General features: G+C 45.7%; 2 protein-coding genes across 2 annotated transcripts in view; one reads left to right on the top strand and one right to left on the bottom strand.

The window, feature by feature from the left end:
- Positions 1-27735, top strand: part of LOC136628734 (zinc finger protein 850-like) — a 216778-nt gene that overhangs the window by 91361 nt on the left and 97682 nt on the right. The window lies entirely within an intron of this gene.
- On the bottom strand, positions 663-27735 carry LOC136629175 (zinc finger protein OZF-like). Its single transcript, XM_066605337.1, has 7 exons — positions 27686-27735; positions 17545-17689; positions 7270-7449; positions 7064-7187; positions 6917-6981; positions 6651-6753; positions 663-1888 (listed from the first exon to the last, which is right to left on the bottom strand). The coding sequence occupies exons 2-7, from the start codon at positions 17620-17622 to the stop codon at positions 897-899; spliced, it is 1542 nt and encodes a 513-aa protein (XP_066461434.1). The 5' UTR covers positions 17623-17689; positions 27686-27735; the 3' UTR covers positions 663-896.

Raw genomic sequence — 27735 nt, 5'->3', positions numbered from 1 at the left:
CATCTAATGACCATAGCGATGTATTGGAGTTAAATAAAGGGGCCTCATGAAGTTTTTGTGAACGCCAATATCAAAGCTCACAATAATTCATATACAGCCCCTTTAGCAACGAGATGTTGAACATCTATGTAGAGTGATATAGGGGTGCAGATTCCCACACAACAAACTAAGTGTGGACTTCCAATAGCCTTATATTTGTTGTCCCCTATGGACTAATGAATGAATATAGGACATATATATCGAGATGGTGAATATAGCGCCGATAAAATCTAAACACCAGTGCGGCACAAGGATATATATTGTCTTGTTTTTAGCGTCCAAAAATTTCAAACATGACCTGGTACAAATAGATTTTGTGTTTGATCTCAGTGTGTTCGAGTTACACCAATTTACAAACCACTGGCTATTGATCAAACAAAATTACGTGGTGATATATATATATATATATATACACACAATTATGGCAACAGTCAGATGATTGCCGTGCGAGATTTCAACCTTATACTAGATATATCCTGTATGGATTCTAGGATTTGTGGACCATTTCCAGTGTCAGTATTGTTATGAGGACACAATAATAAAGTACTTTAGGCATAAAGAACATATCAGTGCTATTCTAAGAAATAAGAGGCACATCATTTTATAGTTTTTGATCGCGCATTTTTATTAGATAAATTCAATAAAAGTTATATTTTAATAACCAGTGGTTCCCATCGGTGACTTAGTTCTATAAGATTAATAATTGGGATATTCGCCTGTCACGGTGACACATTTTTGTTGAAAAAAGACCCAGACAAAAGGACATTTTTAAAGAAAAAGGCTGTACATGAAATCACCTTTTTGTATTTTTTTCCTTTACCATTTGCTAATTAAACAAGTTTCAAAAAAGAAAATAGTTACTTTCTTGTGTGAGTTTTTAGATGCTTAAGAACTTGTGATTTCTGAGTAAAACATTTCCCACATTCTGAACATGAAAATGGCTTCTCTCCTGTGTGAATTCTCTGATGTATAGCAAGATTTGATTTATATAAAAAACATTTTCCACATTCTGAACATGAAAATGGCTGCTCCCCAGTGTGACTTCTCTGATGTTCAACAAGACTTGCCTTGCTAGAAAAACATTTCCCACATTCTGAACATGAAAATGGCTTCTCCCCTGTGTGACTTCTTTGATGTTCAACAAGATGTGCTTTTCTAGACCAACATTTCCCACATTCTGAACATAAGTATGGCTTCTCTCCTGTGTGAGTTATCTGGTGTCTTACAAGACTAGCTTTTCTAGTAAAAGATTTCCCACATTCTGAACATGAGATTGGAGTCTCCCCTGTGTGAATTCTGTGATGTATATTGAGATCTAATTTATTTGAATAACATTTTCTACAATCTGGACATGAAAATGGCTTCTCTCCTGTGTGACTTCTTTGATGTTGAACAAGATTTGTTTTAGTTGAAAAACATTTCCCACATTCTGAACATGAGAATGGCTTCTCTCCTGTGTGACTTCTCTGATGTACAACAAAATCTGATTTCCAAGTAAAACATTTCCCACATTCTGAACATGAGAATGGCTTTTCTTCTGTGTGACTTCTCTGATGTTTAACATGATCTGTTTTCAAAGTAAAACATTTCCCACTTTCTGAACATGGATATGACTTATTTTCTCTGAGAGCTCGTTGATGATCTCCTCTGTAACTTTTCTTCTCCTTATCCATCCGTGATGGATCAGAAGATGGGACTGGTATAAAAGGATCAGATGATGGATCTTTTCTGTGGAGGGCTAAGGGGAGATCTGGGATAATGACAGGTTCTTCATATGTATCTTGTCTATTATCAACTGCTTCACAATCTGCAGGTGTCCAATGTCCCTCTGAGTTCCCGGTACCATCATCTGACAAGAATAAAGCTGATTTTACTATGATTGAACATAACTAAGAATTATAATGATATTTTAGAACATTTCTTTATAAATTACAAGTCACATAACAAAATGCAACTAGACAGTAATAAGTAAACTGATCACAATCTAACAGTAGACCTCAAAGTGAGGACTAGTAGATCATGATGTTCGGCCACCAAGCTGTCATCTTGCAGTTTTCCCTTTCTGTTGTGAAGTCTCCATCTTCATAGCTTCATATATCAATGTACCTGTCACTATGCTTCTAGTAAATGCTCAGTGGAGAACTATAAAAGGTTCCTGTGAGTGCTATTAGGTGGTGTCCATCTCACACACTCCCTGAGAGCTACATTCAATTTATCACAAGCCAAGGTAGAGGGAAGGAAGAAACAAGGATACCGGGCTATATGCCTGAATTGATTTGGTGCAGATGTTTACCTGTTGTTCACACGGAAAATTTTATGAAGTAGTGGCTATTTTAGAGAAACCAAGGAATAAAATATGTATATGCACAGGAGCGTTAGATTCCTCTCAGACTGTATGTCCCTCTGCAAAATGTGCCACCCCTGCCACTCTCGTCACTTTTTACTCCTAAAGGTAATGCCCCTTTTTATTCAAATTTACGCCTAGACTGGAGGTTGCAGCCCTTTCTTAGCTTTAAAGGTATGCCCCATCTCTGCAGTCCATGGCTGCTTCCTTATATGTCCTTTACAGCCTTTCAGTATATGCACACAGAGGTCAGTTATATTCTGCTCAGTATATACACACAGAGGTCAGTTATATTCTCCTTAGTATATACACACACAGAGGTCAGTTATATTCTCCTCAGTATATACACATAAAGGTGGGGCAGATTCTCTACAGTACATGCACATAGAGGGATGTTAGATTCTCCTCAGTTTATACACAGTGAGGTGAGGTAGATTCTCCTCAGTTTATACAGAGAGCAGTGAGGTAGATTCTCCTCAGTTTATACACAGGGAGGGGAGGTAGATTCTCCTCAGCATACACACAAAGAGGTGAGGTAGATTCTCCTCAGTATACACACAAAGAGGTGAGGTAAATTCTACTCAGTATATACACATAGTGGTTAGATTCTCCTCAGTATATACACATAGAGGAGCATTAGATTCTGCTCAGTATACACATATAACGATAAGGAAGATTCTCATCAGTATATAAATGAATTCCCTAGGCTTTATGGTTTCTGTGAAACGAACTATCTCATGTATCACAGATTTTTGCTGTTTTTCACGCTTAGAATTGTATATTGAAGTTGCAACCCCTTTACTTTTCCTATTTACGACCCAAAGAATGGTCATGCCAAAATTCATGTTTGTGCAGTAATATTAGAGTGCTATTAGTTAAATTACATAGGGGGTCACTTACTTTCACGCTTTGAATAATCAAGGTGCGACTCTCAGGGAGAGAGAGGGGGACTTTGACCGATCCCGCCTCTGTCACCAATTTGTGACAAATCAAAAAATCTGAACGCACTTGTTGCCACCAATGATCTCAACAGAGATTCGATCAATCACTCTAGTGGGATTGCAAGAACTGAGTCATTAGAATATAGGTGGATTTGAACCCAGCTTTCTCAGGCTCCTGCACACATGCAGAACGAAAGCTCAAATCACCCCCTTAACCAGTCTGCGCCTTTAGCTCTTTGCAATACCCACACACATTCGCTGCCGCCACCAGCTTGCATGTCACTGGTAAGCTGGAACCCAGACTATGGATTATAAATACAATTTTCGAAGTTATGGTTTGTTTTAAAATGGACAAGGCTTGCCTAATAAATTGCAGATTTATTCAAAAAAAGACAGTGCTAAATATTTATAAGTATACACAAATATACAGAAAAAGGTATTACATTGAGGTAAGGTCTACAGACATACACAACAGACAGTAATGTAAAATAAAGGAAGGTACCAGATTTGGGATATTTGCCAAAATTCTGATTTGTGTGGAGTCACTGAAGCAAAAGGGAAAGCCTTACGTTGTAGCGTATCCCTGAAGCCTGACAGCTGGGTCTCTGTGAGCCCCTGGTTCTTAAAGGTTCCTCAGATCACATATCCCCCACCCTCTTTGAGGTCATTCAGGGAGGGGTGGAGGGTGGAGTCGTAGTTACCTGGAAAAAACATAATTTCCCATTTTGGCAATATCTCTGCAGGAGATACTCCGATTGGGAATATATGTCTGGCAAATTTTTGGTCATGATTTTATCTATACAGTGATACCAAGCATGACACATAAATTATAACCAGGTATTCTGATATGCCATTTGGGAGTGTTCTGGGGCCTGTTCTTCAATGTGTGTAGATGAGTTTTAATCGGTTGGCCCGTCTGATTCCAAAAATATAATTCGTATTGGGCTAGGACCTTCACATGACTGTTAACCCTTATTAAGAGATTTTCCCTTAGTATACATTTTAGAGCATGGATGTCTCTGGTTTCCATCCAAGGTGTCACACCTCACTGGCAGGGGGGTAATTAACATCTCCCTGTCACTGCCTTAACTTTATTTCCACCCAAACAAAACACTTCTTTAAAGCCACATGGTCATCAAAGGCCTGGCAGCTGTAAGGAAGGGGGGGAGACAAGGGGGGAATGTCAGTGCAACTTTTTTAGTGTCCTGAATGGCAACTGATGGGCAGCTGGATAGATACTGCATCAACTCTTATACCACAGCGACCCCTTTACTTTTCCTATTTCCAACCTAAAGTATGGTCATGCCAAATTTACCATTTGTGCGGTACAGATGTGTGTTATTAGTAATATTACTTAGGGGTTCACTAACTTTCACGCTTGGAATTGAAAAATCAAGTTGCGACCCCTTTACATTTCCTATTTAGGATCTAAAGAATGGTCGCATCAAATTTCACGTTTGTGCAGTACAAATGTGTGTTAATAGTTACATTACATAGGGGGTCACTTACTTTTGTGCTTAGAAATGAATAATCAAGTTGAGACCCTTCAACCTTTTTAGGACCTTAAGAATGGTCATGCCAAATTTCAAGTTTGTATGATACTTATAATACTTGTATGATACTTGTGATAATTAGATTAGGTAAACAACATAGGGGGTAACTTACTTTTGCACTTAGAATTGAATAATCAAGTTGTGACCCCTTTACTTTTCCTATTTAGGACCTAAAGAATGGCCATTCTAAATTTCAGATTTGTATGACAGCGGGAAGTTGGATAAGTTTTGGCGAGTCAGTCAGTCAGTGAGGGCTTTCGCCTTAATATATATAGATTGAAGATTCATTTGGAGACTTTGTGAGCCCAAAGAGAGATATCTATTGGAATTAGAAATCCATCCAATAAGGTTCACCTGGATATGGCGGATGGGTGTGTTTCTCTTTGGTCTGGTTGAAATCAACTTCAGCCATTGCATCTGAAGCTAACCTATGAAGAAGGGAAACTCCCTCTCCTCGCACACATGGGGAATTTTGCTCTTGCATAAAAACTTTATTGAAGTGAGGGGAAACTCCTCTAGCCCACTCATTGGGCTGTTCTCAGGATCACTTCAGTCACCATGACCTCGCTTTTCATGCCTATTAAGGGCCTCCACTTTTCTACAGCAGCAACTACAGCAGGACCAAAATTGCCCTCACCCCCATTGTACACCACATAACATACACTAGATTCCAGCTAATGGTGCCATCATGTGGCCCCTCCTGCTCTAAATGCAAGTTTGGTACTATAGCCACATCTCTGCTCGCAGTCACAAGGGGGACCAGTGCCATCCTATCATTCATCTCCAGTTGTGCTGCAGCAGCAGTATCGTATGGGCAAATAGGTAATTGATCGCATCATAACCCATGTGATGAAAGGGGGTTGGACCTGTCCCCTCTTCACTAGTCAGAGAAACAGCATTGCTCAATAACTTCTTCAGGGCAGTGTTAGAGCATCATTGCCGCTTGACTCTTCTTAAAGGAGGGTTTCTGGCTTGCAATTTACAGGCACAGCCCGGCCCATTGGAACAGATCTGTAGAACCACTTGATCTTCACCTTTTAAAACTAGGTTTTTCTGGAGGGGATTCCCCCACACAGACTTTTAATGCTGCTTGTATATTAAATGGTACCAACCAAATATAATGTGTCCATCAGAAAACAAGCCCTCATGTGGACGTTTCCTAGGAGGATATTAATCTTTCCTGCTTGCAGTGAGATTTGTTATACGATAATGATGATCCAGCATCCAGGTTTCTTCCTTCCAGTCCCTGGAGAGAAGCATTCCTGACACTCATAGCACCAACCTTCCATCCTCCAAGGAATCTTCTGTTATCCGGGTCTATGTCTCCACAATCTGGATTCTAGGAGTGTAATAGGAGCTAATGGTTCCTTAGTTCTAAAATTGGGAGGATACTCTCCTCTCAATAGTACTGACAGCAAACGATGAAGGAATCGGCCTCGTTCACATAGATATATTATATATCCGGACTACAGATGGATTTTACACTCAGATTTTCTATTTCAAAACTTTTATTTTTCTAAATAACGGATGCAATACATAAGATAATCGCATCATTATGATGCGGTGCTCATAATTACACCCATATTATAGATGCTCATCGTGTGTTATCACCTATAACGGTATCACACGTCATCCACATTTAGTTTGTACTCCGGCTGAATGGGGGGACATCCAGCGGAAACTGACAGATCCCAGAGCTTATAAATCTACATAACTATCAGCAGCCGCTGACCGAGGAGAATCTGTGACTCTTCTGTAGTGGTTACTACTCACCTGGGCAGTTACCTGTAAGAATTTCCTCTTTACACCACTGATCGCCCCTCACATTAGTCTCTGTAGTATTAATATCGGTCAGATCTTCATCCGGATACAAAAGCTGTGAGACAAATATTGTAAAAGTCAGCAGACGGTTGGAGAAGTCGTGTGGAAGGTTTTAAAGGACCTGAAAAGACTATAAATCATCATTAAGAAGACATCTAATAAGACTGAAGACAAGAGCTTCACAGCCTTCTACAGATCAGAGGGACATCTCCATCTACCTGATGGTCCTGTGGAAGAAGAGGACGGGGACATCTCTCTGGTGGGCTTCTCTTACTGGATGGAACTGGAGGAAACACAGACAGACACTGAAGTCATTCTTTACATACAGATAATAAAGTCCCTGTGTATTTAGTCCTGTCTATTACCTGGTGATGGGAGCGGCTGGTGGGTCTCCATCATGGCGTCCTTGTACAGATCCTTGTGTCCTTCTAAATACTCCCACTCCTCCATGGAGAAATAGACAGCGACATCCTGACACCTTATAGGAACCTGACAACACAATATACAGTCATCACCCAGAAGCCTTCAGTGCTGTTACTGTATAATGTCCCAGCATTCCCTGCAGCGTCACCTCTCCAGTTAGCAGCTCAATCATCTTACTGGTGAGTACTAGAATGTTCTGTACATTGATGTTCTCATGTATCAGGGGGTAAGTTGGGGGCCCCGTGATTGGGCTCAGACTTCTCCCCCATCCATCGCACACAGGGGCCCGACAGCCATCACTAGAGGTGTTCTTCACTACCGTGTAATCCTTTATATGGAGAGACATTAATAAGCATCATTGCAGACATTTCCTGAATCACTCCTTTCTCCAGTCGTGTCATCAGTTATTACCATAGATAATGATGGAAAGAAAAATTTCCCCCAAAAATTGCCAAAGGCAAAAAAAATTGTTGAATGGTTATACCTTCTCAAAAGAGAATGATATAAAATGATATACTTTAATGACATATATGCACTCAAAACAGACAAAAACACTTTAAAATTGAGGAATAGGTGGCTAAACTAAATCCTTACTGAGTCCCTAAAAGAACTAAACATATATTGCTAAGCAGTCTATGAGGGCAATTAGCTACTTTAGCTACTAATATATTCACACAGCATGCAGTGTTTGGGAAAATGATTTAACTCATGCCAACCAATAATGGGATGCACAGGGTGTCAGTTATTAGAGGTGCTATATAAGCAGCCCTATTCTCATCTTCCAGTAAACTTCAATGCTGATTATGCATCAATGACAGTTGTGACAGAGGCCGCAGATGTCAGAGAGGTCTCTGTCAGATCACAAAGGATGGCCTCAACACCCAGCTATCTATAATCATTATTTGCATAAGCTAATTTAAAAAACATGTAACACATGCCCTGCCACACAGGGAGCTCAGGTAGGCAGCGCTGCACTGACTGCTTTTTTTATACAGAAAGGGTGAGATCTTTAAATTTCTAGCCAATGTGAGGCTATCTCTATGCAGGACCAATGAGCAGTGGTTCTATCATGAATGACAGCTCAGAGGCAGTAATCTACCCAATAGGATGTAGTAACAGTGTGTGTCCTATAGTGCGGTCGCCGGCGCTTGAGCAGGCAAAACAGGGTGTGTGGCCCCCTCTGCCCATGCGCCCGACGGAGCACAGACCCACTGCACAAAAAGAAAAAAAATTGACACTTAGCAAGAAAAAAGGCAGATACAGCTACATCATTTCTGTGAGCGCCGGTCTGCAGCACGTGTGACCTAGTTGGAAATGGAGACTAAGAAAAAGACTCTGCCAAAAGCAATATTCAAGTATCCTAGGCGGGTAGTGATTGTAATTAAATACAGTGGTTGGCATGCAGCCAATATGAAGACTCGGGGTCGCTGTTCTTTCATTTCATGGAGGATAATATATTACATGGATGCTACATGTATGATTATAGAGCGTATATCTTAATTTATATTCTTTCAATCGATATTCTATCTCCTCTCTTGAAATATGCATCAAGCTGTCTAATGGCAAATTCCATCAAAGGATAGAAATACACTATATGGACAACGGTATTTGGACACTGCAGATTTTTCAGAAAAAGTGCTTTATTATGTTATTTAGTAACAGGTAGGTCCTCCTGATTGCATTACAGCAGCTGCATGTAGAGGCATACTTTCCACAAGTTCTCTGTAAATCTGGTCAGGAATAGCTCACCATTCCTCGTGCCAGGCTGTGAGAGGAGATTGTTGTGAAGATGGGCGTGGGTGGCGGTATTGTACCCGTCGCTCCAGTTCATCCAACAAGGGCTCGATCGGATGAATGAATGGGTATTACAAAATGAGCAGCTTTTTTTGAGTCCTATCTATATATATATATATATAAAGACAAAAGCCCTCACTGACTGACTGGCCAAAAATTCTCCAACTTCCCGATGTCGTAGAAACATGAAATTTGGCGCGAGCATAGATTATGTCCAAATCGATTATTCAATTCTAGCGCAAAACAACTTGCTTCCAAATTTTACGTACCTAATCTAATTCTCTCACTTCCCGATGTCATAAAAACTTGAAATTTGGCACGAGCATTGATTATGTCATAAATAGGAAAAGTTAATGGGTCCCAACTTGATTGTTCAATTCTAAGCACAAAAGAATTAGCGTCCACATTTTACGTACGAAATCTAATTCTCTCACTTCTTGGTGTGATAGGAACTTGAAATTTGGCACGAGCATTGATTATGTCATAAATACAAAAAGATAATGGGTCCCAACTCGATTATTGAATTCTAGCGCAAAAGAACTAGCGTCCAAATTTTACATACGGAATCAAATTGTCTCACTTCCCGATGTCATAAAAACTTGAAATTTGGCACGAGCATTGATTGTGTCAAAATAGGAAAGTTAATGGGTCCCAACTCGATTGTTCAATTCTATGTGCAAAACATTTAGCGTCCACATTTTACGTACAAAATCTAATTCTCTCACTTCTTGGTGTAATAGAAACTTGAAATTTGGCATGAGCACTGATTGTGTCATAAATAAGAAAAGTTAATGGGTCCCAACTCGATTATTCAATTCTAAGTGCAAAAGAATTAGCGTCCAAATTTTACGTACGGAATCTAATTCTCTCACTTCCCGATGTCGTATAAACATGAAATTTGGCACGAGCATTGATTATGTCATAAATATGAAAAGTTAATGGGGCCCAACTCAATTATTCAATTCTAGCGCAAAAGAATTAGCATCCAAATTTTACATACGGAATCTAATTCTCTCACTTTTTGGTGTAATAGAAACATGAAATTTGGAACGGGCATTGATTCTATCATAAATAGGAAAAGTTAAAGGGTCCCACCTCGATCGTTCAATTCTAAGCGCAAAAGAAATAGCGTCCACAATTTACGTACAAAATCTAATTCTCTCACTTCCTGATGTCATAGAAACTTGAAATTTGGCACGACCATTGATTGTGTCATAAATATGAAAAGCTAATGGGTCCCGACTCGATTATTCAATTCTATGCGCAAAAGAACTAGCGGCCAAATTTTACGTACGGATTTTAATTTTCTCACTTCCCAATGTCATTTTATATAAAGGAAATGTTGCATGGTTACCTCCCCGTGGTGTTTCCTGGGTAACGCAGAGAACTATGCAAAATGGTGAACATATTTTTTTTCCTCAGTATCTCTAAAGTAACCACGACTTCATAAGATTTTCCATGTGAACACCAGATAAACACCAGTAGCAAATTAACTCGGGCGAAGTCGGGTATATCAGCTAGTTTATAATATGCTCATGTTTGTATACCATGAAAATTTCAATAAAAACAAGTTATTAAAAAAAAAAATGAGCAGCTTTTTATTTGACCCATGCCCTTCCCAGCATGCCGATCAGCAAACTCAGTATTTGCATATTTGCTGATTTCCTGCTGTCCAAATACTTTTGTCCATATAGTGTATATAGAATACAGATAAATGCTGAATATGATAGATCTCCATTTAAACCTAAAGTGCTTTTACTGTGTAGATGAAAAATCTATCTTCTACTTTGTCAGGCCGCAGCGCCGGTCGAAACGTTGCATGTTCATTTTTTTTTAACCAGTGGATTTGCAATAAAAATATTGTTTGGATACTAAGAAGCTTTCTAAAGGGATTCCTCCTTTTTGCTGCTCTCCTCTAATCGATGTTTGCCTTGTGCGGTAGATTTGAAGAGGTCCAGATCCCTAATTGAGAGTGCACTTCTTGGGCTCCCCCATTGTTTGGACTTTGGCATGTGCTGCTGACGCCTTCCTTTTGCTTTGGTACTCCCTCTGAGCTGTCATTCATGATAGAGCCACTGCTCATTGGTCCTGCATAGGCATAGCCTCACATTGGCTACAAATCTAATGATCCCACCCTCTGTCTATAAAAAAGCTGTCAGTGGAGCGCTGCCTTCACTATAGCCTACCAGAGCTACCTTGATAAAGCCTGTGTGGTGAAACTAATTGGCAGGGCACACGTTACATGCTTTTTAGACTAGGTTTAGGGATATATCAACTATGCAAATAATGATTACAGGTAGCAAGGCGCTGAGACAGTCCTTTGTGATCTGACAGAGACCTCTCTCACATCTCTTGCCTCTGTCACAACTGTGATTGATGCATAATCAGCATAGCAGTTTACTGGAAGATTAGAACACTGCTGCTTGTATAGCACCTGTAATAACTGACACCCTGTGCATCCCAATATTGGTTGCCAAGAGTTACATAATTTCCCCAAACATTGCATGTTCTGTGAATACATTAGCGACCAAAGCCAACTGCCCTCGGAGCCTGCCTAGCAATATATATTTAGTTCATTTATGGACTCAGTAAGGATTTAGTTTAGCCACCTATTCTTCAATTTGAGGCCTTAATCACATAAGTGTATTTACGCAGCTATTTAGCAGCGATAAAAAGGTCGGGCGAAACTCGCTACCACGTGAAGCAGTGGATTCAAATGCATTTGTTCATACGAGTGATTTTCGGTCACATGGAAAAAAAAAAAAAATCGGCATCAGAACATCAAATTGACAACCGTTTTCACTTGCCGATTTTCCACACTGTGTCAAAAGATGGGCTTTGACTAGAGATGAGCGAGCACGCTTGTTTAAGGCTGATACTCAAGAGAACATCGGTCTTTTCGAGTAACTGCCTACTCGTCCGAGCAACATGCGGGGGGAGAGTCAGAGATCTTTCTCTCTCTCTCCCCCCCCGGTCACCCCTCCCCGCATGGTGCTCAGACAAGTAAGCAGTTACTCGAAAAGACCGATGTTCTCTCAAGCATCAGCCTTAAACAAGTGTGGTCTCTCATCTCTAGTTTTGACCTATCTTTTGACGAAAAATGCTGGAGGCTCCTATAGACTTCTATGGGAGCTGAAAAAAAGGGAAGGGGAGGGAGTTTCTCAACGTCCGATGCCGGGAAAAGAAGACATCTGGCTCAATTTTAGCTATTTAAGCTAACAGAAGTCAGATTGGATTTCCATGCTGCAGCAGGTTTTTCACGCAATATGCTTGTGGGAATGGACACAAAAATGCTAATTAATCTTGGGACTCAACTGCGGCTATTCTTTATGACTGGGATATTCTTCTGCGTGCGACCAGCGTGAAAACGCATACACTTACACTACCGTTCAAAAGTTTGGGGTCACATTGAAATGTCCTTATTTTTGAAGGAAAAGCACTGTACTTTTCAATGAAGATAACTTTAAACTAGTCCTAACTTTAAACAAATGCACTCTATACATTGCTAATGTGGTAAATGACTATTCTAGCTGCAAATGCCTGTTTTTTTGTGCAACATCTACAAAGGTGAATAGAGGCCCATTTCCAGCAACTATCACTCCAGTGTTCTAATGGTACAATGTGTTTGCTCATTGGCTCAGAAGGCTAATTGATGATTAGAAAACCCTTGTGCAATCATGTTCACACATCTGAAAACAGTCTAGCTCGTTACAGAAGCTACAAAACTGACCTTCCTGTGAGCAGATTGAGTTTCTGGAGCATCACATTTGTGGGGTCAATTAAACGCTCAAAATGGCCAGAAAAAGAGAACTTTCATCTGAAACTCGACAGTCTATTCTTGTTCTTAGAAATGAAGGCTATTCCATGCGAGAAATTGCTAAGAAATTGAAGATATCCTACAACGGTGTGTACTACTCCCTTCAGAGGACAGCACAAACAGGCTCTAACCAGAGTAGAAAAAGAAGTGGGAGGCCGCGTTGCACAACTAAGCAAGAAGATAAGCACATTAGAGTCTCTAGTTTGAGAAACAGACGCCTCACAGGTACCCAACTGGCATCTTCATTAAATAGTACCTGCAAAACACCAGTGTCAACATCTACAGTGAAGAGGCGGCTGCGGGATTTTGGGCTTCAGGGCAGAGTGGCAAAGAAAAAGCCATATCTGAGACTGGCCAATAAAAGAAAAAGATTAAGATGGGCAAAAGAACACAGACATAGGACAGAGGAAGACTGGAAAAAAGTGTTGTGGACGGATGAATCCAAGTTTGAGGTGTTTGGATCACAAAGAAGAACGTTTGTGAGACGCAGAACAAATGAAAAGATGCTGGAAGAATGCCTGACGCCATCTGTTAAGCATGGTGGAGGTAATGTGATGGTCTGGGGTTGCTTTGGTGCTGGTAAGGTGGGAGATTTGTACAGGGTAAAAGGGATTCTGAATAAGGAAGGCTATCACTCCATTTTGCAACGCCATGCCATACCCAGTGGACAGCGCTTGATTGGAACCAATTTCATCCTACAACAGGACAATGACCCTAAACACACCTCCAAATTGTGCAAGAACTATTTACAGCAGAAGCAGGCAGCTGGTATTCTATCGGTAACGGAGTGGCCAGCGCAGTCACCAGATCTGAACCCCATTGAGCTGTTGTGGGAGCAGCTTGACTGTATGGTACGCCAGAAGTGCCCATCCAACCAATCCAACTTGTGGGAGATGCTTCTAGAAGCGTGGGGTGCAATTTCACAAGCTTACCTCAACAAATTAACAGCTAGAATGTCAAAGGTGTGCAATGCTGTAATTGCTGCAAAAGGAGGATTCTTTGACGAAAGCAAAGTTTGATGTAAAAACAATGTTATTTCAAATACAAATCATTATTTCTAACCTTGTCAATGTCTTGACTCTATTTTCTATTCATTTCACAACGCATGGTGGTGAATAAGTGTGACTTTTCATGGAAAACACAAAATTGTTTGGGTGACCCCAAACTTTTGAACGGTAGTGTATGTGAATAAAGCCTTTAGGTGTCTTTGTCCGATTTTAGCACATATGTCAATAAAGCATATCTGTTACCATACAGTGCGGCATGGGGTCCCGAGGTCGGCGCGCGTCGCTCCGGCGTCGGCTCCAGCAGCCTGGAGCCCTGTGTCGAGGTCATCCCAGCAGCTTGGGTTGGCCAGTGGGCGGCGGCGTGCCCGCCCGTAGGGTGCCGCCCGCACTCCTCTGTGCTTCTTATACAGCAGTGGGTGGAGTTGCCTCCTCCCACTCTCCGCCCCTGGGCGGAACCTTGTGGTTAAAAGACTGGCAGTGAACTGAGCTCATGGCCAGTTATTGGTTCTGCATGCACCTAGCCAGTCTGTCTGTGGGTCCCCTCAGTCAGTCCCTAGTTGTCGGTCAGCTCCCTCTGGTCCCCTATCAGTCTGTCTGTTTTTGTTGGTTCTGTTTGCCTCTAATCTAGTCTGGCCCAGTCAGCACTAGTTGCTATCCTGCACCCTGCCAGTTTGCCTGTGAGTTCCATCTCCAGCCTTGTCAGTTTTGTTGGTCTGATTCATCTGCCTCCTCTGTCGGCACTCTGTTCCCCCCATTAGGTAGTTTCCTGCTTGTCAGCCGCCAGGTCCCTAGCCAGAGCAGGGACCGCCGTCCAGTTGTCCGCCTGGGGTTAGCCAGGGCCGAGGCAAGTAGGCAGGGACAGTGGGGTGCGGGAAGATCAGGGCATCCCACTTGGCGCTCGGGGGGCAGAGTGCCGTAACATAATAACTGGCCCTTAAAATATTGTTTTTCTTTTCATGGCGGCGATCAGCGCCCTTGCAAACCAGCTGCAAGATCTGGTGCCGGTGATCCGGGATTTGTCAGCCCGCATGGTGGCCCAGGAGCAGTGGGCGTTGTCGCAGGAGCAGAACGCCTCTACCTGTCCCGAACCCAAGTGCCCTCTTCCCGAGGTGTTCTCTGGGGAGAGGAACAAGTTTTTCGTTTTCCAACAGGCGTGTCGCCTGTTTTTTCGGATGCGTCCCCGTTCTTCCGGCTCGGAGGTCCAGAGGGTCAGGCTTATAATGTCCCTGCTGCGGGGCTCTGCCCAGACTTGGGCCTTTTCCATTCCCGAGGGTTCCCCCTCCCTGCAGTCGGTGGACTCCTTTTTTCGGGAACTCGGGGGTATCTTCGATGAACCGGACCGAGTGGGGTTGGCGGTTGCGCGGTTGCTGGCGCTGCATCAGGGGTCGCTTTGTGTGGAGGATTATTGCTCCAATTTCAGACGCTATGCGGGTGATACTGCATGGAACGATAGTGCCCTGAAAGACGTTTTTATGCAAGGTCTCTCAGACGCGGTCAAAGAACTGTTGATCTCCCATCCCGTTCCCGGGTCCTTAAAGGAGGCTATGGAGTTAGCGGTGAAGGCAGATAGGAGGCTCAGGGCTGGGAAGCAAGATAGACCGACCCATAGAGTCAGGGAGGTCATTTGTCCTGTTCCCTCCCCATCCGTACCAGTCTCTGTTCCCGAACCTATGGAACTGGACCCGCTGGACCCCAAGGAGCGACGCCGGATTCGGTTATTACATAATCTCTGTCTCTACTGCGGGAAAGCTGGACATCGGGTGATAACTTGCCCCTGGAGGCCTCAGCGTCCACAGTCTGAATCGGCAGAAAGACTTCCAGTCCTAGGCGACTGCAGGGAGGGTCGCCTAGGACCTCAGGTACGTCCTAGACTTCTGATACCCTGCCAGGTTAGATTCCGGAACTTCTCCCGCCTAGGGCAGGCGTTTATTGATTCCGGAGCAGCTGCTAACCTGATAAGCATGCGTCTCGTTGAGCCCCTGAGGGCTGAATTTGTGGCGCTGAAGACGCCAATTCGTTTTGCTAGCATTGATGCTACTCCTCTTGCTTCGGGCTTGGTTCGATGGAGGACCCCAGTGTTACAACTCATGGTGGGGGGGGGTCGCCATTCGGAAGGTCTATCATTCCTGGTGATGGAGAAAATGTCGGTAGACATGGTACTAGGGATGCCGTGGCTGGCGTTGCACAACCCCCAATTCGATTGGGCCACTGAGGAGCTAACCCAGTGGGGGCCGTCCTGCCATAGCCATCGTGCTCCCCCTCCCCCCTGCTCAGTCGAACAGAAGGGGTACCGGTCCTCTGGAAATCGCAAAAGGAGGGGGTCGCACGGGGTGCCATAAGTCTTTGTCGAAACCTGTTGTCTCTTCGGTGATGCCCACCTCCGGTCCCCCGCCGCCCACCCTGGTCTGTGATGAAGTTGAACACAAGGCCCAGGAGGTCCTGGATTCTTGCCGGGGTCCAGGAACCGTACAATATTTGGGGGCCCGGAAGAGTTTTTTGGAGTATGATAGCTCAGATGACAGTGATTTTAAAGTTAGAGATGCCTCAGATTTTGAAGGCAGCGTCATTGGTAGCGAGGATGGGTCAAAAGACAGTGGCGAATGGTTGGACATTGACTCGGAAGACGACCTGAAACATGACGATATGTCAACGGTTGGCCCTGAAGGAAATGGGGCAGCCACAGACTACCGAAGTCATGGACCTGAGGATCAGTCCATGGTGTCCGCTCAGGAGGGTCACATTCTCGGGTTGGTACAGCGTTTTCACAGTCTTTGCCTGTATAAGCCTGGTCGAGTTTCCGGGGGCCCGGAGGTCCCCCGTCAGAGGGGGGGTAATGTTACCATACAGTGCGGCATGGGGTCCTGAGGTCGGCGCGCGTCGCTCCGGCATCGGCTCCAGCAGCCTGGAGCCCTGTGTCGAGGTCATCCCAGCAGCTTGGGTTGGCCAGTGGGCGGCGGCGTGGGCGTGCCCGCCCGTAGGGTGCCGCCCGCACTCCTCTGTGCTTCTTATACAGCAGTGGGTGGAGTTGCCTCCTCCCACTCTCCGCCCCTGGGCGGAACCTTGTGGTTAAAAGACTGGCAGTGAAGTGAGCTCATGGCCAGTTATTGGTTCTGCATGCACCTAGCCAGTCTGTCTGTGGGTCCCCTCAGTCAGTCCCTAGTTGTCGGTCAGCTCCCTCTGGTCCCCTATCACTCTGTCTGTTTTTGTTGGTTCTGTTTGCCTCTAATCTAGTCTGGCCCAGTCAGCACTAGTTGCTATCCTGCACCCTGCCAGTTTGCCTGTGAGTTCCATCTCCAGCCTTGTCAGTTTTGTTGGTCTGATTCATCTGCCTCCTCTGTCGGCACTCTGTTCCCCCCATTAGGTAGTTTCCTGCTTGTCAGCCGCCAGGTCCCTAGCCAGAGCAGGGACCGCCGTCCAGTTGTCCGCCTGGGGTTAGCCAGGGCCGAGGCAAGTAGGCAGGGACAGTGGGGTGCAGGAAGATCAGGGCATCCCACTTGGCGCTCGGGGGGCAGAGTGCCGTAACAATATCATTTTATATCATTCTCTTTGGGCAATTTTTTTTGCCTTTGCCAATTTTTTTAAAATTATACTTATTTAGCCATGCATACACAAGGGCTGCTCCCTTTCTATATAATGATGTAATGTGACATCACCAGAATCTCTCCCTTCTCCAGTGATATCTGTTATTACTTTATATAATAATGATGTATTGTGACATCATGAGAATCTCTCCCCTCCCCAGTGACATCATCGGTTATTACCATAGATAAGAATGACATAATGTGACATCATCAGAATTTCTCACCTCTCCAGTAAGCTGGAAGAGTATTTCTAGGGTGAGATTTAATATACTCTCTGCCCTTTTGTTCTTGTCCTTCTCCATCCTGGATGGGCCAATCGGGACAATTATTTTATACAGAAAATAACAGAGGTTCCTGTATTTTAGGTACCTGAGTCAAAAGATGAGAAAATGTAAAATCCACAGAAAATCTGATGTGAAAATAACTTTTACCTGAGAAAATAAAGGGAAACAATTGAGTAGATCTTACTATAGAGACAGCCCATCCCCCGTGTAATCACCTCTTTGTTTCACCTTTACAACCAGATCCGGATTATCATTAGAACAATTAGAGCACTGGTTTATGTACCCATGATCTCAGCTTTTCAGGCGAGTCTCCAACTACCTGTTCTCTGGCGGACTGAGGAAGGCCCCGAACACTGGTTCTCACCAGTTTGCCAGAATAGGTGAGCAGCTGTTAAGCCCTTTTCTATCTGTTGGTAGATCCCCCTCCCCCAACACTGAAATCTACATACTCATCTGTTTCATTCCCCCAGCCACCCCAGACTGCTCCCTCCTACTTCTTGGTATGTCTACATGCTGATACACACGACCGGTGCTGGACACTCTCGGATCTCAGATGAGACCAGGAATTGGCCACAACAGTCATGTGACAGCATGTACCCGCACCACCCGAAAGGAAGAAGAGCAGTCCAGAACGGATTTTGGGAGCAAAGCAGGCAAGTGTGCAGGTTTATTTGCACCAGCAAAATGGCCAGAAAGAGGCTTTAACAACCCAGATAGGGGAGAGAAGTCTAAAATATTTACATCAGAGATGACACAAACTGTAATCACTGGATTAAAGCTAATTATCGTGTTCGCCAACGTAGGATTTTGCCATGGATGTGAGGCCTTCTTGTATCCAAACTACCTCGCATCACTTCCTGGTAGTAGCGATCCTCCGCTGCGGTGGAGGATCGCAGTGTGTCTCACATTGTTTTCAAAGGCAGACCTCACATTGCACTCGCGTGCACCTAGTGCATTGTGTGATGTTGCTGCTAACCCCATGGGCAATGCGATGTGAGGGCGCGCCCAAAGATAGGACATACCATGATTTTTTTTCCCCACGCCGATGTGATGCGGGAAATCTCATGCGATTTACTAAGCTGTTTGAAAATGTCCTAAAAGTACTGCAATCACCATCACTGTGCACAGCTGGTGTCTATTATATAGGAAATATGAATCGTGTGAGGGGCACTAATACTGTGAGGCGGGGGTCACTGAGGGGCACTAATACTGTGAGGAGGGGGTCACTGAGGGGCACTAATACTGTGAGGAGGGGGTCACTGAGGGGCACTAATACTGTGAGGAGGGGGTCACTGAGGGGCACTAATACTGTGAGGAGGGGGTCACTGAGGGGCACTAATACTGTGAGGAGGGGGTCACTGAGGGGCACTAATACTGTGAGAAGGGGGTCACTGACGGGGAATTAATACTGTGAGGAGGGGGTCACTGAGAGGCACTAATACTGTGAGGGGGTCACTGAGGGGCACTTATACTGTGAGGAGCAGGGGTAACTGAAGGGCAGTAATACTGTGAGGAGGGGGTCATTGAGGGGCACTAATACTGTGAGGAGGGGGTCACTGAAAGGGTCTAATGTCACTGAGGGAGAATAATATTGTGGAGGGGGTCACTGAGAGGCACTAATACTGTGAGGGGTCACTGAGGGGCACTTATACTGTGAGGAGGAGGGGTCACTGAAGGGCAGTAATACTGTGAGGAGGAGGGGTCACTGAAGGGCAGTAATACTGTGAGGATGGGTGTCACTGAGGGGCACTTATACTGTGAGGATGGGTGTCACTGAGGGGCACCGATACTGTGAGGAGGGGGTCACTGAGGGCACTAATGTCACTGAGGGAGACTAATACTGTGAGGAGGGGGTCAGTGAGAGGCACTAATACTGTGAGGGGGTCACTGAGGAGCACTTCTACTGTGAGGAGGGGTGTAACTGAGGGGCACTAATACTGTGGGGGGGTCACTGAGGGGCACTAATACTGTGAGGGGGTCACTGAGAGGTACCAATTTAATGAGGGGTCACTGAGTGGTACCAATACTGTGACGGGTTCACTGAGTGGCACTAATACTGTGAAGGAGTTACTGAGGGGCACTAATACTGTGAGGGGGTCACTGAGAGGCACTAATACTGTGAGGGGGTCACTGAGGGGCACTAATACTGTGAGGGGGTCACTGAGGGGCACTAATACTGTGAGGGGGTCACTGAGGGGCACTAATACTGTGAGGGGGTCACTGAGGGGCACTAATACTGTGAGAGGGTCACTGAGGGGCACTAATACTGTGAGAGGGTCACTGAGGGGCACTAATACTGTGAGAGGGTCACTGAGGGACACTAATACTGTGAGGGGGTCACTAAGGGGCACTAATACTGTGAGGGGGTCACTGAGGGGCACTAATACTGTGAGGGGGTCACTGAGGGGCACTAATACTGTGAGGGGGTCACTGAGGGGCACTAATACTATGAGGGAGTCACTGAGGGGCACTAATGCTGTGAGGGAGTCACTGAGGGGCACTAATGCTGTGAGGGAGTCACTGAGGGACACTAATGCTGTGAGGGAGTCACTGAGGGGCACTAATGCTGTGAGGGAGTCACTGAGGGGCACTAATGCTGTGAGGGAGTCACTGAGGGGCACTAATGCTGTGAGGGGGTGACTGAGGAACACTAATATTGTGAGGGGGTCACTGTGGGGCAGTGATACTGTGCGGGGGTCACTGAGAGGCACTAATACTGTAAGGGGGTCACTGAGGGGCACTAATACTGTGAGGGGGTCACTGAGAAGTACCAATACTGTGAGGAGGGGGTCACTGAAAGGGTCTAATGTCACTGAGGGAGACTAATACTGTGAGGAGGGGGTCACTGAGAGGCACTAATACTGTGAGGGGGTCACTGAGGGGCACTTATACTGTGAGGAGGAGGGGTCACTGAAGGGCAGTAATACTGTGAGGAGGGGGTCACTGAGGGGCACTAATACTGTGAGAGGGTCACTGAGGGACACTAATACTGGGAAGGGGTCACTTAAGGGGCACTAATACTGTGAGAGGGTCACTGAGGGACACTAATACTGGGAAGGGGTCACTGAGGAGCACTAATACTGTGAGGGGGTCACTGAGGGGCACTAATACTGTGAGGGGGTCACTGGGGGGGCACTAATACTGTGAACGGGTCACTGGGGGGGCACTAATACTGTGAAGGGGTCACTGAGGGGCACTAATACTGTGAGGCGGTCACTGAAGGGCACTAATACTGTGAGGCGGTCACTGAAGGGCACTAATACTGTGAGGCGGTCACTGAGGGGCACTAATACTGTGAGGGGGTCACTGAGGGGCACTAATACTGTGAGGGGGTCACTGAGGGGCACTAATACTGTGAGGGGGTCACTGAGGGGCACTAATACTGTGAGGGGGTCACTGAGGGGCACTAATACTGTGAGGGGGTCATTGAGAAGTACCAATACTGTGAGGGGTCACTGAAAGGTACCAATACTGTGAGGGCGTCACTGAGAGGTATCAATACTGTGAGGGCGTCACTGAGAGGTATCAATACTGTGAGGGCGTCACTGAGAGGTATCAATACTGTGAGGGCGTCACTGAGAGGTATCAATACTGTGAGGGCGTCACTGAGAGGTACCAATACTGTGAGGAGGGGTCACTGAAAGGGTCTAATGTCCCTGAGGGAGACTAATACTGTGAGGAGGGGGTCACTGAGAGGCACTAATACTGTGAGGGGGTCACTGAGGGGCACTTATACTGTGAGGAGGAGGGGTCACTGAAGGGCAGTAATACTGTGAGGAGGGGGTCACTGAGGGGCACTAATACTGTGAGAGGGTCACTGAGGGACACTAATACTGGGAGGGGGTCACTTAAGGGGCACTAATACTGTGAGGGGGTCACTGAGGGGCACTAATACTGTGAGGGGGTCACTGAGGGGCACTAATACTGTGAGGGGGTCACTGAGGGGCACTAATACTGTGAGGGGGTCACTGAGGGGCACTAATACTGTGAGGGGGTCACTGAGAAGTACCAATACTGTAAGGGGTCACTGAGAGGTACCAATACTGTGAGGGAGCGTCACTGAGAGGTACCAATACTGTGAGGAGGGGGTCACTGAAAGGGTCTAATGTCACTGAGGGAGACTAATACTGTGAGGAGGGGGTCACTGAGAGGCACTAATACTGTGAGGGGGTCACTGAGGGGCACTTATACTGTGAGGAGGAGGGGTCACTGAAGGGCAGTAATACTGTGAGGAGGGGGTCACTGAGGGGCACTAATACTGTGTGAGGGTCACTGAGGGACACTAAGACTGTGAGGGGGTCACTGAGGGACACTAAGACTGTGAGGGGGTCACTGAGGGACACTAAGACTGTGAGGGGGTCACTGAGGGGCACTAATACTGTGAGGGGGTCACTGGGGGGGCACTAATACTGTGAGGGGGTCACTGGGGGGGCACTAATACTGTGAAGGGGTCACTGAGGGGCACTAATACTGTGAGGCGGTCACTGAGGGGCACTAATACTGTGAGGCGGTCACTGAGGGGCACTAATACTGTGAGGGGGTCACTGAGGGGCACTAATACTGTGAGGGGGTCACTGAGGGGCACTAATACTGTGAGGGGGTCACTGAGGGGCACTAATACTGTGAGGGGGTCATTGAGAAGTACCAATACTGTGAGGGGTCACTGAAAGGTACCAATACTGTGAGGGCGTCACTGAGAGGTATCAATACTGTGAGGGCGTCACTGAGAGGTATCAATACTGTGAGGGCGTCACTGAGAGGTATCAATACTGTGAGGGCGTCACTGAGAGGTACCAATACTGTGAGGAGGGGTCACTGAAAGGGTCTAATGTCCCTGAGGGAGACTAATACTGTGAGGAGGGGGTCACTGAGAGGCACTAATACTGTGAGGGGGTCACTGAGGGACACTTATACTGTGAGGAGGAGGGGTCACTGAAGGGCAGTAATACTGTGAGGAGGGGGTCACTGAGGGGCACTAATACTGTGAGGGGGTCACTGAGGGGCACTAATACTGTGAGGGGGTCACTGAGGGGCACTAATACTGTGGGGGGGTCACTGAGGGGAACTAATACTGTGAGGAGGGGGGTCACTGAGGGGCACTAATACTGTGAGGGGGTCACTGAGAGGTACCAATATTGTGAGGGGTCACTGAGTGGTACAAATACTGTGAGGAGGGGGTCACTGAAAGGGTCTAATGTCACTGAGGGAGACTAATACTGTGAGGAGGGGGTCACTGAGAGGCACTAATACTGTGAGGAGCAGGGGTCACTGAAGGGCAGTAATACTGTGAGGAGGGGGTCACTGAGGGGCACTAATACTGTGAGGAGGGGGTCACTGAAAGGGTCTAATGCAGATGACCTATGCGGCGCGCGCACGCTGGAGTGGCCCCATTCAACGGGACAGAAGAGGGCAGACTGCGCAAGCGCGTCTAATCAAGGAGAAGGATTCGGACGGCGCCAGGGAGACGGGGACGCCAACACAGGGGGGGAACCCCTGTAGGTAAGTGTATAACTTCTGTATGGCCAATATTTAATGCACAATGTATATTACAAAGTGCATTTATATGGCAATACAGAAGTGTTTAATTTAACTTGCTTTTGCGGGACAACCCCTTTAAGGACCAGGCTGTTTTCTACATAAAGGACCAGACACTTTTTAGGGATTTTACCCATGAGGCAGTTTTACTGCCATATTTTGTTTCCTTTAGCTACCAAAAGAGATATAGGGCTATTTTTTTAAATATCTTTTTCACTGACTTTTTCCCCGTTTTTCAGTTTTATTGGGGGTAAAAAAATGATTTTTTTAACATTTAGTGTTATTTTTTTAAATTTAGTATATTTATGCTAAAATAAAGTTTGGGATCGGGTTCCTCTGTTTGTTTCGGACGTTTTGACATATAGTATGCATGGTTTTGGTTTACAGGGTGCATACGGCAACTGTTTTGTGTTATGAATATCTTTCTTATGTATATATTGTTTTATTCTGTAATTCTTATTTACTTGTGTATGTAATCATGTTTTTTACTATCTGTGTCCACCATGACGTCATTTTTTTTTATTTGACACTTTCCCACTCTAGCTGGGGCATCCATAGGAGCCGCATCCATAGGAGACCCAGTTACAGGGGATAGCAACCCCTGTAGTGACATTAGTCACTGGCAGAGCTGTCCAGGGTCTAGTAGGACCCTCCAGCTCTGCTGTAGCAGGGAACCCCAGCGGTCACATGACCCCCAGACTCCCGCAGTGGAAGACTTTCATTTTCTAGTACACAGCGCTCATTGAACACTGTGTACTCGGGGAAGGAAAAGGCAATAAGGGTTAAATACCCCTCCTGCCTTCTCCTCAGGTTATCAGCTGTCACTAACAGCTGATAACCCGCCCTGCCTCTTATTGATTGCAGAGGAAGGAGGCTTAAGGGTGAAGTCACACGAACGTATATCGGCTCGGTTTTTACGCCGAGCCGATATACGTTGTTCTCGTGTGCAAGGGGGGGGGGGGGGAGGCTGGAAGAGCCCAGGAGCAGGAACTGAGCTCCCGCCCCCTCTCCACCTCTCTGCACTATTTGCAATGGCGAGAGGCGGGGCGGGGCTAATTAGAGCCCCGCCCCCGTCCCACCTCCTCTCATTGAAAATAGTGCCGAGGGGCGGAGAGGAGGCAGGAGCCTCAGTTCCTGCTCCAGGCTCTTCCAGGTTCCCCCCGCTGCAGATGAGGAGGACGTATATCGGCTCGGCGTGAAAACCGAGCCGATATACGTTCATGTGAATGCACCCTAAAGCATTGTCGTAATTTTACTATCGGCGGGGTTTTAAGCCCAAGACCAGGCGCCGTATATTTACCGTGCCTGGTCCTTAATGCGTTAAATGCTGCAGTCAATTCTGACAGCAGCATTTTAATGCTTTGACCGATGTTCGGGGGTCCCGTACGGCCTAGAGATCGCGGATTGAAGTGCGGTAGTCATGGCAGCTGGGGGCCTTTGCAGACTGCCTGTCAGATCGCCGTATAATGTAATGCTACGACATTACATCATACTGCGGGAGCGATCAAAGTAGAACAAGTAAACATCAGCTTAAAATAGTTTTACTAATCTATATATATAAAATTGAATGTATGCGTGTCTGTCTGTCTGCGTGTCTGTCTGTCTGTCCTTTATGAGCTACTACACCATTCATCCGATCGCCATGAGACTTTGGGAAGTTGTTGAGTACACTCCTGGGAAGATTATAGGCATAGTACAACTATCCTACGATAAATGGCGCGCGTGCGAGCGTTATCGACAGTTGCGCCCCCCCCCCAAGTATATCGTTTGATTTCCATCACTGCTACAAATTCTCTCACTTCCCAATGTCACAGAAACTTGAAATTTGCCACGAGCATTGATTATGTCATAAATAGGAAAAGTTAATGGGTCGCAACTCGATTATTCAATTCTAAGCGCCAAAGAATTAGCGTCCAAATTTTACGTACGGAATCGAATTCTCTCGCTTCCCAATGTAATAGAAACGTGAAATTTGGCACAAGCATTGAATATGTCATAAATAGGAAAAGCTAATGGGTCCCAACTCGATTATTCAATTCTATGCGCAAAAGAATTAGCATCCAAATTTTGCGTACGGAATCTAATTTTCTCACATAGAAACTTGAAATTTGGCACGAGCATTGATTATGCCATAAATAGGAAAACTTAATGGGAAGTTGTTGAGTACACTCCTGGGAAGATTACTGGCATAGTACATCTGTCCTACGATAGGTGGCGCGCGTGCGAGCATCGTCGACAGTTATGCCCCCCAAACAAAGATCGTTTGATTTCCATCTCAAGCACAAAAGCAGAAGGCATTACGAGCAACGGGATGAGTGTTCAACTACAAAATGATGCATCCGCCGAACGTATCACCAGACAATTGCTGGATATTGAGAATGCTGAGGTAAAATGAAAGCTGTGCTGTGATTGGTTGCTATTTCTTCTACTGCTGAGGTAACATGAAAGCTGCGCTGTGATTGGTTGTTATATATTATACTGCTGAGGCAACATGAAAGCTGCGCTGTGATTGGTTGTTATATATTATACTGCTGAGGCAACATGAAAGCTGCGCTGTGATTGGTTGTTATATATTATACCACTGAGGTAACTTGAAAGCTGCGCTGTGATTGGTTGTTCTCTAGATATATAAAAACGAATGTCTGTCTGTCTGTCTGTCTTCGCAGCAACGCGCGACGGGTAAGCTAGTATATAATAAAAAAAAGAAAACAAAAACATTCGGAATCGCTACGTCTGTAAATTCCAATCTATCAAGTTCACGCATTATTTACCCCACACGGTGAACGTCGTCAGAAAAAATAACAATTGCCAGAATTGTGCTTTTTTGGTCACCATGTCTCCAGAAAAAAAATTTAGTAAAAAGGTGATCAAAAAGTCACATGTACTGCAAAATGATACCAACAGAAACTACAGGGCGTCCCGCGAAAAATGAGCCCCCGGACAACTACGCTTACGGAAAAATAAAAAACTTATGGCTGTCAGAAGATGGAGGCAGAAAATAAATTGAAAAAAATATTACAAGTAGTACAGCAAAACAAAAACCACGTCAGTTTGGTATCGCAGTAATCGTACTGACCCGTGGAATAACAGATCACGTCATTTTTGTTGCAGTTTGTGTGCCGTAGAAACAAGACGCACTGAAAGGTGGCGGAATGTCGTTTTTTTTCCATTTCATTCAACTTATAATTAAAAAAAAAATGTAAGTACATTATATGGCAGATTAAGTAGGATCATCGAAAAATACAACTCGTCCCAAAAAATACAACCGCTAGACATCTATGTCAATGGATAAATAATAAGGAGGGAAAAAACAAACCAAAGGGCCGGGTTATCAAGGGGCTAATCAAAAGCGCTCGCCTGAGACCCCCCAGGTAGGCTGAGCTCACTTCCATAGCTTACGGCTCACAGCTTACAGGACGTTATGGTCTTGACTCTATCAGGAGCTAGGGGTGTGACGGGCGTTCCTCCTGTCAAACCCCTAGCTTCTGGTGGCATCAAGATACACTAATACCCTTGAGTCTTAAGTGGTTACTAGAATGCCACTGGTGCCCCTTGTGTAGGGGGGCAGTTCCATAACAGAACAGCGCAGGGTATCGTGCTCTCTGAAAATAAGACCCTGTCTTATAATAATCTTTGCCCCAAAACAGGCACAGGGTCTTAGTTCCAGGGGGGTCTTATATTCCCCAAGCAGCCGCCTCCGGGTCCCTCCTGCTGCTCTCCAGCGCTCCTGCAGGCTTCCGTCTAGTTCTCAATGAAGGTAGAGCATCTCTTTACGGTTCATCGAGTGCCGACTCCGATTCTCAATGGGACCTTAAAATGCGGGGGTGATGTGCTGCAGGTGCGATGTGCTGCGGGTGCGATGTGCTGCGGGTGCGATGTGCTGCGGGGGTGATGTGCTGCGGGTGCGATGGGCTGCAGGTGCGATGTGATGTTTCCAGTGAAGTCACTGGAAACTCTTGCGCTCCTTTCTCGCCGCGAGGAGGACGATTCCCCAGAAGTCATGTGATGCGGTTATTAATCATCGCCGTGTAAACCGCCCGCTGACAAGTGTGATATCGGCCGCCGCTGTGACTCTTCCACAGAGACCCCCAGGCAGGCTGAGCCCCCGGGGGGCGCTGTCCTAGATTCCTGCACCCCCAGAAGAGATCTGAACTAACGGATGGCAGAGATAATGATGGAAGGAGGATGGCTGATCATAGATGGAGCCATAGGAGACCACCGGGTCCAGGACCCTCCTGCCGGGGGGGTTGGTGTCTCCTGCAGTGGGGTCTGTCCCTGTGTAATAGGATTGTCCCTCTCTCTAAGCCCCCGACTCACAGAGACTAAAGGACAGATTACTGGGCTACTAGGAGTCTTAGGCCTGAACTCTGCTTGTTCGGAAGGGGTAATCCTCCCATCCCCCAGCAGTCTTAAAGGGCTTAATAGGCCCCTGCCCACAGCAGTCCTGAGGGGGTTAATATTTCAATCCCACAGCATTCCTAAATAGGGTTAAATCTCCCCTCTACCAGCGGATCTAAAGGGGTTAATCCTCCCCTACCCCACTGACCTGACATGGAGGGGACACAAAACTGCAGAGACAGCAGCAGTGTGCTTATA

The sequence above is a fragment of the Eleutherodactylus coqui genome, chromosome 5, assembly GCF_035609145.1.
Source record: "Eleutherodactylus coqui strain aEleCoq1 chromosome 5, aEleCoq1.hap1, whole genome shotgun sequence".
NCBI lineage: Eukaryota > Metazoa > Chordata > Amphibia > Anura > Eleutherodactylidae > Eleutherodactylus > Eleutherodactylus coqui.
The sequence above is the reverse complement of the archived record's forward strand: the minus strand, read 5'-3'. Positions and strand labels throughout refer to the sequence as shown.